This window comes from Babylonia areolata, chromosome 2 (assembly GCF_041734735.1).
Source record: "Babylonia areolata isolate BAREFJ2019XMU chromosome 2, ASM4173473v1, whole genome shotgun sequence".
Taxonomy (NCBI): Eukaryota; Metazoa; Mollusca; class Gastropoda; order Neogastropoda; family Buccinidae; genus Babylonia; species Babylonia areolata.
The window spans coordinates 41,524,498-41,538,787 of record NC_134877.1 but is presented as its reverse complement, the minus strand read 5'-3'; the positions used below and the strand labels follow the sequence as shown (position 1 = coordinate 41,538,787).

The following is a 14,290-nucleotide window of genomic DNA, read 5'->3' as shown; positions in this document are numbered from 1 at the left end:
ACAGGCTGATTATTCTGACACATCACCTTTCTTGTGCAGTGTTGATCGGATGCTACGCGCACGTTTGGGTGTTGCGTGCTGGCGGCGCATGCGCGAGCCAGTTACTTATACACAGAGATGTATTGGCATGCATGCAAATGCACAAATAGCTCCAGTGAGCACGGGCTCGCGCGCCTGTCACTCTCTCGGTCGGTCTGTTAGGTGTGCACGCACACACAAATATATGCGCGCGCGCGCGTGTGTGTGTGTGTGTGTTACTTGTAAATGTGTGAAGGCGAGACAGTCTTTTTTATTTGATTAACTAAAACGAGAGCAGTTGCAAAGTAACATCAACACACACACACACACACACACACACACACACACACACACACACCAAAATCACACTTTCTTTCACACACTAACACCCACGTCCGTGCACACTGGTGAAACGGTCGAGTATATTTGTAGTGCTCAATGATTTATTGGTTGTTGACAAGACGGGAAACTTGGTTTGAATTATTCTTCTTTGTGAAATATGTAGGTGTTTCGAGTCGTAAGCACACTGACATGGTATATTTGTATAGGAAGCAGAAGAACGTAGTTTTCAGATTCTGTCAATAGCTTGACAAAACAAACGGAAATCTGAGACAAAGAAAAAACGAGAAAAAGACTTCACTGTCTCCCTCTTTGTCACTGTCACACACACACACACACACACACACACACACACACATACACACACACACACACACACACACACACACACACACACACACACACACACACACACATGTTACATGCGCAAATGCATCTGTGGTAAGCAGTTCAGCTTACATCATTGTTTGTTTCACTGTCAGCAGTTATGTACCTTATTGCCCAAGTATTTCAAAGAGAGTAACTTATTGCCCAAGTATTTCAAAGAGAGTAACTGCTCTGCAGATGAATTTTCGAAAGTTATTTCTGACGAGGTTCTTATGGTCGATCTTTCACAGGCATTAGTTCATAGCCCTATTTCTACATTCCTTTTAATGTACTTCAGAATTGTGTTAATGGTTTCTGATTATTATTACCATTATTGAATTGTTACTGTTAAACATTACGTGTTATTTATGCATTTTTTGGGGTAGTTTTCTCTGTTTTCCTCTTCCCTCTCCCCCCCTCCCCCCCTCCCCACCCCCCGGTCTTTTCACAGAGATACAAAACCTCGTCTTGGTCTGGATTCATAAAAGGACAGGAGACGATTGTTATTACTGCAGGGCTTACTCGACTACAAACTGTCAGAAGTTACCGTTTTTCTGCGCGCGCGCACACACACACACACACACACACACAGGTTCTTTCGCAAGATAATCTAACCCTTAAATTGTTCCTGTTTCTTTCCTTTGTGAAAAATAATATACAGAATTACATAAATCAATTAGATTCCGGTGAAGTTGCACCATTTCTTACAATTTATTGCATAGTTTTTGTGCTATGATTTTCTTTCATCCAGTTTTAGTGCTGTATTTAAAAAAAAAAAAATTATTACTTTATTTTTATCCAGTTATTTGATTCAGTCTTAGCCAATATTGATTCTTTTCGTTTTCGAGACACAGTCATTTTTTTTTTTTTTTAGTGATTTTCAGTGCTAGGGATCGGTCTTTATGAATAATTGACTTTATTGCTTAGAACTATGTGGGGTAGATCAGCAGAGCACGTATATATATATAATTGTTTATTTTTCTTTCTTTCTTTTTTTCTTTTTTTTAAGATATATATATTTAATTGACCATAATTGTCTCATGATCCCTTGTATCGCCGTTGTACTCTTAATTACGGTCTGAAATTAATGGAATGTGTGTGTGTAAAATATGGTCTCATAATTATGCAGATTGTGTTCTGAACATCGATTGGTGTAGTCTTGTCGACGGCGGACAGTGTGCATAATGTGAATGTGCGGAGGAGGGGAACACGGAAGACAAAGGGTACACCACTGTTTTCTGACGGAACGGGAATGTGAATGTGAAATTAAAAAAAAAAAAAAAAAAAAAAAAAAAAATCTTACGTTTTCTCATTGTCTTTGCGAAGTTAAACTATAACCCGGCGGAACGAAAATAAAAATTTGTTTAAGATGGTATTTCTTAAATTGCCTTCATAACTAAATGAATTGACTGGGAGATAAAAGGACAGAATAGATTAGTTGTTTGTGAATCACCGCTCACTCTGAAGACAGGTGAGGACGCTGGTTCGAATCTCGGCGATCCCCGAGGGGGTAAAGGTGATGTTCGTTAATCAGCAGTGTAGTGTGACGCTGACAGCATCGTCAGTGCATCGTCATCAGTGGCCACCTTCATTGTTCGCTTGCATGAAACAAACTGCTCGCTTCTTTTGAAGACATGTATGTGTGTATTAAGATTTGCAGCTTTCAGATGCCCATTGTATTCTGAAACTGTCCCTCCAGTTTAAAGAAACAAATAATCAAAAGCATTACAAACGAAACGAAACATTTTAGTGTTTAGAACTGGACTCCTTTATTGAGTTGAAAGTCGTGACAATAAAGTATCGTTTGGTCCGATTTATTTGTATGCAGTTCTTGCGCGCACCTCTGTGTGTGTGTGTGTGTGTGTGTTGTTGTTGTTGTTGTTGTTATTGTTTTCACGACTCTCAACTCAGTAAATTAGTCCAGTTTTAAACACTAAAATGTTTCGTTTTCTTTGTAATGTTTTTGATTGTTTGTTTAATTTGGTGGGGCATTTTCAGAACAGCAATGGGCATTTCCAGAGCTGCAAATGTTAATCCACACATCCATGTCTTCAAAAGAAATTGAAAAAAAATTATGAACGTCCCCAAAATACTGTAATTCGAAATAAATTGATACCACATACATATAAATCACATATTCATGTCAATGTTCGGTTTATGCAATTTATTCACTGCTGGGAAGAAAACACAACTTAATTTACTTGTCAGTATGTTTAAGTTTGAATTGTTTTGTTGCAAATGATTATCATTAGCGCGCGCGCGCTTGTGTGTGTGCGTGGGTGTGCATTTTTGCGTGTTTCGGAGACATCGTTGGACTGAAGTTGTGATTCAATGAGTATGTATTGTTATTGTATCCTCTACACCCCAAAAGGGGCAAAAGGATTAAATTTCTTTGAATCTTGTGTGTGTGTGTGTGTGTGTGTGTGTGTGTGTGTGTGTGCGGTGAAAACAACTCAATTCAGACGAAGGTTGTTGTTTTTTTTTGTTGTTTTTTTCACCACCAAATTCACCGTCTTATTTATTACAACTCACATGCCTTTTCATTTTGTCCTGAAAAATCTGTTGTACACTGTTCACAACGCGGACTTTAAAAGACAGGCCACAGCGAGAGTTATCGCACTTGGCCATGTTAACTCTCGTGCACTCGATACGAAGAGGACAGGTTGTGGGGAAGCTAATTATTTACTTCTTTTTGTTGTTGTCGTTTTTTTCTTTTTGTGCGTATGCTTGTCCCATCATTACTTGCTTTTTTGTGATGCATATTAACGTAAACTTTGCTGCAGTTTTTGAGCTGAGAGGATCCTTTATTAAATTTTGCTGCATTTCTTTCTTTTTTTTCTTTTAGTCAAAAGACTGTTTTGAATAAACCTTGCTGTAATTTAGAGGTAACGCGTCCGCCTAAGAAGTGAGAGAATCTGAGCGCGCTTGTTCGAATCATGGCTCAGCCGCCTATATTATTATGAGACAGACTGCAGGTAACCATTACTGGAGTGAGAATACTTAGCTGAATTGATGTGTGTAGATAAGAGAGAGTGATGTGTATATTAAATATATATGTGCGTGTATGTATATATATATATATATATGTGTGTGTGTGTGTGTGTGTGTGTGTGTGTGAGTGAGTAGACAGTACCTTCTTTTGAATGTGCGGTACAAATAATTAATTTTTATTTTCTGCACTGAAAATGGCTTTCCAGCCAGAAACGAGAAGAAACGTCAGGAAAAAGAACAACAATGGATGTATACGTATTATGTAGTGCGGCTTTTTCCACCTATTTTCCCTTCTCTCTTGCATCGTTCTTGTTCTGTCTGTCTGTTGCAGACATTTTCTGTGGAAAATCGCCTGTCTGCGTTGTCCATTAAAAGAGTTGTACATTGTGCTCTTCGGGGCAGTGTTTGTTGTTGAGTATTCCCACAATAAAAAAAAAACAAACAAGAGAGGCAAGGCCTTCAAGACTCACTTGTGATACACTTTTTAAAAAATCCAAGCTTTTTATGTATTGAGTATAATTTCAAAATGTAATGTTTAAGATGAGAAAGATCAGTTTAAAGCAAATTAAGTCCCCTAGCATTAATTACAGAGTAATTTCCCTTTTTTACTATCTGCACCAAAAACGTTTACAAAATAAATAAAAATTCCATGCTTAGCAAAAGAAGTTCCCGTTTGAACAAAAAATGATGATAATGACTCCTCTTGTTGTTGTGTCAGAATATGAGATCAAAGTGCCAAGTTTAGAGAATACAAAAAATATAAATATAACAGTAAATGCAGTTTGTATATAATTAGGCTTCTTTTTTTTTGTGCCCATCCCAGGGGTGCGATATTGTTTTAAACAAGATGACTGGAAAGAACTGAATGTTTCCTATTTTTATGCCTAATTTGGTGTCAACTGACAAAGTATTTGCAGAGAAAATGTCAATGTTAAAGTTTACCACAGACACACAGGCACACGGACACACACACACACACACACACACACACACACACACACAGAGACAACCGAACACCGGGTTAAAACATAGACTCACTTTGTTTACACAAGTGAGTCAATAAATGAATACAATAAAATGGTGGTTTTTGTCTCGAACGTCTTCAGCCCCTAATCGTTTAATCGCCCCTAAACTTCCGAGTTGGTCAGCGGTGGTCAGTCGTGTCACGTGGAGTTTAGAGTTCAAGGATATTAGCAGAGGCCCTTTCTGTCAAGTTGTTCAGGGATTGGGTTACGTTGTCCGAGAGGGTGAGCCCTCTCCATAGTGTCCGAAGATGACGTGCGATTGACTGCTGGGACTGTGCATTCCAGAACATGAAAATTGAAGAAACATGTGGACTAAATTTATGACTGTTTTGATAATCGTCGTGGGGGGATATTCTTAAAAACTAACGGGGTAGAGAGAGGCACTGCTTGGATCAAGATACTCGCTCTGTCTCAGTTTAGTTTCAGCTCTGGGGTGGGGGTAGGGGGGTGACATTGTTTCTTGGACTGAGATGATCGTCGTTGGGGCGGGGGGTGGGGGGGGGGAGTGGGGTTGGGGGCATTAAAAAACCCCAACTAACTGGGTAGAGAGAAGCACTGCTTGGGTCTTCGCTCTGTGTCGGTTTAGTTTCAGCTCGGGGAGGGGGGAGGTAATAACATCGTTTCTTGTGGGACTGGGAAAGAGCGGCAAGCGGGGTCTCTTCTATTGATTCCGTGATTCTCTCTCTGGCTGGCTGCTTGCCATGTCTTGAGCGACAGTTCTCTTTCTGAGGGGCTACACACCATCTCCTTCTGCCGAGGCCTGGCTGGGCCTGTGTTGTGCTGTGCTGTGCTGTGTGTGTGTGTGTGCGCGCGCGCGCCCGTGTGTGGGTGCGTGCGGGAGCGGGGGTGGAAACGGCAACACGTGTGTGTGACTGCGAACATAACATGTCGGTGGTTGGAAACTCGATCCGAAAGTTGAAGTGCAAGTGATAAGAAAGAGTGATATTAATTCTGTAATAGGGTCATTATTTTGGCGCGCGCGCGCACACACACACACACACACACAACAATATATATATATATATATATGTGTGTGTGTGGGGGGGGGGGGTGGCTGTGCGAGTGCGCGCTTAATAGGGGAGGGGGTAGAAAAACAGTGATCCCCTGATGCCACTGACTAGTAACACATGAACATATTTTTAAAGCGCTCTTTTTTTTTCTTTTTTTCTCTCAGTGGAACAGGAATTACGTTGAATGTCCCGTCATATATTCTGTTATTGTAGACATCTACTGGAGGTATGAAGTTTGACATTTGAATGTTATCAATATAAATAGATAAAAGGTATGGGAGGAGGGGAGGGGTTTCAGGAAACCGGAAGAACTAAGAATTAATGTGCAAGATAGTCGATAGCAGAACTGCTATTGAAGAAAATTACTTTATGGACTTCAGAAAAAGGGAAGTCGTTAATTTAACAAGAGAGGTTAGTAGAAAACAAGAATTCACGCTTTCTGAATAAGTTTGCGCATGGAATTATTCCCAGATATTTGTTTGAAGGGATGCACAAATCAGTTATGTTTGAATAATGACTGTCGATTAGGTGCCCAGTCTGAAAGTTTAGAAGATCTGGCGAAACAGGAAACTGTGTAACTCCCCATCTGGCTTTGTTCTGTCTCAAAACTTTGCCATCTGTACTCGTTCTGAGTTAGCTTGATCCATCTCTGTGAATCTCATACCGTCTTATCACTCTGTGCACGTTTTCTAACTATTTAATATAAAAATTTATCTGATTTTGAGACCACGATCTGCATTTGAGATGCATCTATTTCATGAATATCGAAAAATGTAACTTTTTTTTCTCAGGCGCTTTGTTCCTTCCACAGTTTTGAGTTGATCTTCGTTTGTGGTAGTTATTTTATTGCAGTATATTTAAAACTAAGATTCTGTTCCATTCTCGGTTTGCCACTGTATTTTTATCCGTCATTTTCATTCAGTTCCATATGATTAGTTACTCGTTTCAGGTGAAGTTTCAGTGTATTTCGTTTTTCAGTTTCATTCTTGAATATTCCCTTTTTTGCTACTGCTACAAAATCATGCTTCACGACTCAGATATCAGTATGATTTTGTTGTTGTTTTTACTTCTAGTTCTAACCTGTAATTGGTGGTTTCAGTTTATTAACATAGCGAATGTTGATACTGGACTGTTATTCGAAGTTGAATGGCCGCTCCTCATTCTCTGCATCACCCATCCCACAACGCTGTTTGACGGTTTTTTGTTTTTTTTTATGTTTTAATCAGTTTTCGTTTTCTTTCTTTGTTTTGTGTTGTTGTTTTTTCATTCGGTCTCCTCTTTTGTTCGTTATTTCATCGGCTGAGGATGTTTTTTTTTGTTTTTTTGTTTTTGTTGTTTTTTTGTTTTTTAATTCCTTGAACCGAGGGCATTATATGGGCCTGGAGTTGTTTTTTTGTTGTTTTTTTTCGTTGTAAAATAAGGCATCGAGAACAGCTCCAGAATCTGAAAAAAACTTGCAACGTCTTCATGGAGACGAAAGTCCACCTCATCTGCCCGTCTACTTTGGCAACCCCAGCCGTGTTTTGTTGTTGTTTTTCCATGCTCTTTTTTTCGTTTCTGTTTTCTTATGTCCCTTTAGTGACCTATGTTTTGATATGTTTGTTTTAATTCATTCTCTAAGAACTGTAGATGGCTGTGTGTGTGTGTGTGTGTGGAGTTTCTTTCTCTCTCTCTCTCTCTTTGTCTGCAAATGTATTTGCTGTACTATCAAAGTGGACTTACTCATAGACATTTTTTCCCAGGGACTTCACTTTTGTTGGCATGGGTTCGTTTGCGTGTGCTTTGATAAAAACAACTGTGTAGACTTATGAGAGAAAAGTTCTTGAAGTACTGGTTTTCGTTTTCGTTTTCGTTTTTCTCCCCTGGCTTTCCAGTCATGAATCTTTCACAGATGTAGAGGACATACGCTGGTTAAGGAACGGAGTTGGTGTCTGTGTAGAGACACTGGGTGTTGGTAGGTACACACAGTCACACACAAGGAAATTGATATGTGAGCGTGAATGTCTTCGATTTAAAGCCAGTATTAAGAAAGTGGGTCAGTCACTGTGTACTGAGTGGTCGGTACATTTTGCAAACGCGCATTGCTCATTTTTGTGGTGCGGCTTGAGAACGAGTTTGACCTTGACATAGTTAGTGTCCAATCACTGCGCCTGTACAACACAAATAGATAAATGAAAACATAAAGAAAGAAGAAGGGAAAAAAAGCATTGAATTGTATAGTTGTATTGTGGTGCTCATATAATCACAACAGATTTCTCTTTGTTAAACTGGGACTGCGGTTCCTGTGGAGAGCGCTTCGCCTTTATCCGGCACTGCATTGCCTTTTATTTTATTTTATTTTATTTTTTGTACAGAATTTACCTTTGGATGGACAACTCACTTTGTTTCTTTGTTGCCGTGGGTTCTTTTACGAGCGCTTGGTGCATGCTGCACAAGGGGTCTCGGGTTTATCGTCTCACCCGAAAAGACTAACACCAAGAATACGTCACAAGATCTCATGGTTTGGGAGGGAGGGGATGGGGGGGGGGGTTGAAAAAGAAGAATGCATGAATGGGGAAAAAAAATCCCGATCTTTTCTAGAGTCTGGGTCCCGTTCTCTGCTGGGCTTTCATTGTTTCATTGGGCGCTGTGTTCAAAAGGCCTCCTTCGCTGCACCGTTTTCGAATGGAAGCTGATAAAGAGATTTGATAATGATGATAATTAGTGTAATTGTACATCGCTGAATCTTGTGCAGAGACAAATCAAAGCGCTTTCACACCAGTCAGTCACACGCATGCATAACTCTAGACTGAGTTGAGTTGCATGGACACTTACACACACACACACACACACACACACACACACACACACACACACACACACACACAAGTGTGTGTGTGTGTGTGTGTGTGTGTGTGTGTGTGTGTGCAATTATACATAAAACCGTTTTACCATGGTTTATCTATTGTAGTGGGTTTTTTGTGTGTGTGTGTGTGTGTTTTACTGAGTCACTGAACCTGTTTTTCAATGGATTTGTGTTGTGTATTGTTCATGGATTATGTGAACCTGTTTTACAATGGATCTGTGTTGTGTGTTGTTCAGGGAGACTGTGTACCTGTTTTACAAAGGATCTGTGTTGTGTGTTGTTCAGGGAGACTGTGTACCTGTTTTACAAAGGATCTGTGTTGTGTGTTGTTCAGGGAGACTGTGTACCTGTTCTACAAAGGATCTGTGTTGTGTGTTGTTCAGGGAGACTGTGTTCCTGTTTTACAAAGGATCTGTGTTGTGTGTTGTTCAGGGAGACTGTGGACCTGTTTTACAATGGATCTGTGTTGTGTGTTGTTCAGGGAGACTGTGTACCTGTTTTACAATGGATCTGTGTTGTGTTGTTCAGGGAGACTGTGTACCTGTTTTACAGTGGATCTGTGTTGTGTGTTGTTCAGGGATTATGTGAACCTGTTTTACAATGGACCTGTGTTGTGTGTTGTTCAGGGAGACTGTGTACCTGTTTTACAATGGATCTGTGTTGTGTGTTGTTCAGGGAGACTGTGTACCTGTTTTACAAAGGATCTGTGTTGTGTGTTGTTCAGGGAGACTGTGTACCTGTTTTACAAAGGATCTGTGTTGTGTGTTGTTCAGGGAGACAGTGTTCCTGTTTTACAATGGATCTGTGTTGTGTGTTGTTCAGGGAGACTGTGTACCTGTTTTACAATGGATCTGTGTTGTGTGTTGTTCAGGGAGACTGTGTACCTGTTTTACAATGGATCTGTGTTGTGTTGTTCAGGGAGACTGTGTACCTGTTTTACAATGGATCTGTGTTGTGTGTTGTTCAGGGAGACTGTGTACCTGTTTTACAGTGGATCTGTGTTGTGTGTTGTTCAGGGATTATGTGAACCTGTTTTACAATGGACCTGTGTTGTGTGTTGTTCAGGGAGACTGTGTACCTGTTTTACAAAGGATCTGTGTTGTGTGTTGTTCAGGGAGACTGTGTACCTGTTTTACAGTGGATCTGTGTTGTGTTGTTTAGGGATTATGTGAACCTGTTTTACAATGGATCTGTGTTGTGTTGTTCAGGGAGACTGTGTACCTGTTTTACAAAGGATCTGTGTTGTGTGTTGTTCAGGGAGACTGTGTTCCTGTTCTACAATGGATCTGTGTTGTGTGTTGTTCAGGGAGACTGTGTACCTGTTTTACAATGGATCTGTGTTGTGTGTTGTTCAGGGAGACTGTGTACCTGTTTTACAGTGGATCTGTGTTGTGTGTTGTTCAGGGATTATGTGAACCTGTTTTACAATGGACCTGTGTTGTGTGTTGTTCAGGGAGACTGTGTACCTGTTTTACAAAGGATCTGTGTTGTGTTGTTCAGGGAGACTGTGTACCTGTTTTACAGTGGATCTGTGTTGTGTTGTTTAGGGATTATGTGAACCTGTTTTACAATGGATCTGTGTTGTGTTGTTCAGGGAGACTGTGTACCTGTTTTACAATGGATCTGTGTTGTGTTGTTCAGGGAGACTGTGTACCTGTTTTATAAAGGATCTGTGTTGTGTGTTGTTCAGGGAGACTGTGTACCTGTTTTACAAAGGATCTGTGTTTGTTGTTCAGGGTGGCGGTGAGGGGCGGTAGGGGGGGACAATCAGCACCGACACCAGCCAGGGACGAGGGGAGGTCGGACCAGATCGGCAGCATGTATCATCAGCACCAGTACTGCTCCAAGGTCCGCGTGAAGGATCTGAACGAGCACCTCATGTGTGTCCTGTGCGGGGGATACTTCATCGACGCCACTACCATCATCGAGTGCCTCCACTCTTGTGAGTTTTGTGTGTGTGTGTGTGTGTGTGTGTGTGTGTGTGTGTGTCTGTGTGTGTGTGTGTTATTTTATGTTGTTGGGTTGTTGTTGTTTTTAATCAAACTACCCCATGATCCATCATTCACTCTCGAATTTTTTTTTTAATTGGTCGGAATTTTAAAGATAGCTTAAACTGTTCGTTGTTTCAAAACTATATAAAGAATAAAGGAGAGAGAGAAAAAAACAAAACAAACCAAACCCAACAACAACAACAACAAAAACACCCATGGGTTACAGTAGTTAAAGTCCTTTCGCCATTTACGACCGTCAGGGCAGTGAATTCATATCCACTGTGTCTGGGGCTCGGCATAGGAAGGTGGGGCCCAGTCCTTTCTTTCCGCCGTCATGACCTTCCCCGACCCATTATGTCGGGTATCCACTCGCCTCTACTCAGCTATAAATACCATTAAATGAATGGGCATTACCATGACAGAGAAAAATGACCTTCCCCGACCCATTATGTCGGGTAGCCGCTCACCTCTACTCAGCTATAAATACCATTAAATGAATGGGCATTACCATAAGAGAAAAATGACCTTCCCCGACCCATTATGTCGGGTAGCCACTCACCTCTACTCGGCTATAAATACCATTAAATGAATGGGCATTACCATAAGAGAAAAATGACCTTCCCCGACCCATTATGTCGGGTAGCCACTCACCTCTACTCAACTATAAATACCATTAAATGAATGGGCATTACCATAACAGAGAAAAATGACCTTCCCCGACCCATTATGTCGGGTAGCCACTCACCTCTACTCGGCTATAAATACCATTAAATGAATGGGCATTACCATAACAGAGAAAAATGACCTTCCCCGACCCATTATGTCGGGTAGCCACTCACCTCTACTCAGCTATAAATACCATTAAATGAATGGGCATTACCATAACAGAGAAAAATGGGTTAGTCAGGAACCGTGTGTTCTTTTGGGCCATGCTTGTTCATAAAGTGTGTGTGTGTGTATGTTTCTCTGTGCGCGCGCGCGCGATCATATGCGTGTGTGCATGCGTGCGTGTTAGAGAGTGTGTGTGCGTTTGTTAGGCGAGGGAAGAGAGGAGGATATTGAGAACGGAGCACGTGATGATTATTACCCTGCTTCTGTGTGGTGTTGTGTGTGTGTGTGTACAGTTTGCCGGTCGTGCATCGTGCGGTACCTGGAGTCGAGCAAATACTGCCCCATCTGTGATGTGCAGGTTCACAAAACACGGCCACTGCTCAATATCAGGTAAAAACGAGTCGACAGTCACGGCAACAGTATGCCTTTGTTGTCTTGTTTTTATAAGCCACGAAGTACAGTTCTCGGTCACCTCTGCTGCATTTATAGAATGTATATGAACCATTACATTTATAAAACGAGACATAATTACGCCACACAGGAAGAAATTTGGTGTGTATTTTTTACGGAAAAAAAAAGGATTGTAAGAAGATATTTTTTTGTAAAAGTTCACACACACACACACACACACACACACACACACACACACACACACACACACACACACACACACACACACACATACACACACACACACAACTGCGCGCGCACTCACATGCGCATGTCTTTTTTGTTCAACGGTAGTGCAAAGTTATATTTATTTATTTTTGTATTGCAAGAACATGAGTTTTATTGTGTTGATTTAGTGGTAGGATAGACTACATGGGTCTTTCTAATCTGCACCTTTAGTATAGAAAATGTGTATTGATTATAATTCAGTTGTGTTTGTTAATAGCTATCTTCAAAAGTGAAACACAGCACGTGAATTGGAGATTTTGTTTATCTTTGTTGTCTGTCTCTGTATTCTTCCCTCCCCTTTCTCTCTCTCTCTCTCTCCCTCTCTCTGTTTCTTTCTTTCTGTCACTCTCTACCCCAATCTGCATCCCTGTCTGTACACGTCGCCTGATCTTTGTCCTCTCTGTACGTTGTGTCTGTCTATCACTCTCGATCCGTCCGTTTCTCTTTCTTCACTCCTGTTTCTCTCTCGTTCCCTCCGTCACTCCTTCCTTTCGCTTCCTCGCTATTCTTATGGACGTGGATTTTTTTTTTTTTTTCGTCTTTTTTCCCCCCTTTAGAATAGACTGTCACTTGGTAACTGTTTGTAAGTTTGTTAGAATTTGACGTATAGAATGGGAACAAGTAATTGGAAATCCATTATAAATAGGTTGTTGTTTCAGAAACATAACGATGCATGAAGACTGCCTGACTGTGTATGTATGTATGTATGTACGTATGTTTGTATGTACTTGGTTTTCAGATCGGACAAAACCCTGCAGGATCTGGTATACAAACTGATCCCGGATTTGTTTGACGGTAAGAGAGGCTTCCTGGACTGTTTGTGTCTTTGACATACATGTCTACCTCTGTGTGTGTGTGTGTGTGCTTGCGTGTGTGTTGTGAATGCGCGTGCGCTGTGTGTGCTTGTGTAATTTTGAATCATCAGTACAGGGACAGTGTTAAAACAGTGACTTGAGAGTGAACTATGATAATTGATAGGACTCATTTGATGAAGACATTGTTTCCTCGGTTACATAAATATTTTCGTGTCTTTGTGTGTGTGTGTGTGTGTGTGTTTTGAATTATGAATGCATGAAACAGTTTTTGCACACTGTGCACTAACTGCTCATCTCAAACTCGGATTTTGGTCAGTCCATGCTAAGTAATGGTGTTTGTGTGTATAATTATGTGCACATGTGTGTGTGTGTGGGGGGGGGTGTTGTGACAGAACATACAATCCACATATGACGAGAAACACTGCAAATTCAGTGTTCACCTACACTCAGCTTGGGAGAAGTCATGTTTTTCTTTCTTTTGTAAAATTTTGTTTTATTTAATCAAACGACAGTTCAATAGCAGACGTGCTTAAGTAGTGGAGTTTGATTTTGTACACGCCTGAAGAGTGGGCACAGTGGCGTCGTGCGCCTTTAGTGTGTGAGGTTCTTGGACCACACCCCCTCTGGCACTTCAGTTAGTTCAAACACACATTCATTCACATGTGCATGCAGTGTATCTGTGTACACAAGATGCGCGCTCCAGGCCTAACATTTACGCGAGCAGGAACGAAGAGGGGGAAGGGGGTGTGACATAGAAAACACACACTCTCACTCTCCCTCGAACACACACGCGCAAACACACACACAAACACACACACACACACACACACACACACACACACACACACACACACACACATATACTTACACTCACCCATACATGCGCGCGCGCGCAAACGCACGCACACACACACACACACACACACACACACACACACACACACACACACACACACATATGCGCACACCACATAACCCCACCCTCACTCCACTTCTGTTTCTCATATGCACACACTCTCGTACACAGCACAACCCCCCTTCCCCCCACATCCGCCCCCCCACACACATACATTCACACACAGTCACGTTAATGCTCCTGGTTAATTGAATTGTTTTCTTGCGATCATATCCAGCAGGCGAGGATGTTTCTGTTGTAGTGAATGTGTGTGCGCGCACGCGTGTGTGTGCGTATGACTGTGTGAGTTAATATATGTGTGTGTGTGCTTGTGTGTATTAGTGTGAGTGAATGTGTGTGTGTGTGTGTGTGTGGTGTGTCTGAATGAGAGAGAGGGAGAGAGAGGGAGAGAGAGAGATGTGCATCGACCAGAGACGCACTGAGACCATCTAGATTAGTACAGTCAGTCATAGTTCATGATGCTGC

The 14,290-nt window shown here is 41.3% G+C and overlaps 1 protein-coding gene across 1 annotated transcript in view; it reads left to right on the top strand.

Moving 5' to 3' along the window:
* The window catches only part of LOC143301460 (uncharacterized), a 36,607-nt gene that overhangs the window by 10,933 nt on the left and 11,384 nt on the right, over positions 1-14,290 (top strand). Inside the window, exons 2-4 of the mRNA XM_076615766.1 lie at positions 10,331-10,536; positions 11,710-11,806; positions 12,834-12,889. Coding sequence (XP_076471881.1) covers positions 10,413-10,536; positions 11,710-11,806; positions 12,834-12,889 — 277 coding nt within the window. The 5' untranslated portion in view covers positions 10,331-10,412. The remainder of the gene's footprint in view (positions 1-10,330; positions 10,537-11,709; positions 11,807-12,833; positions 12,890-14,290) is intronic.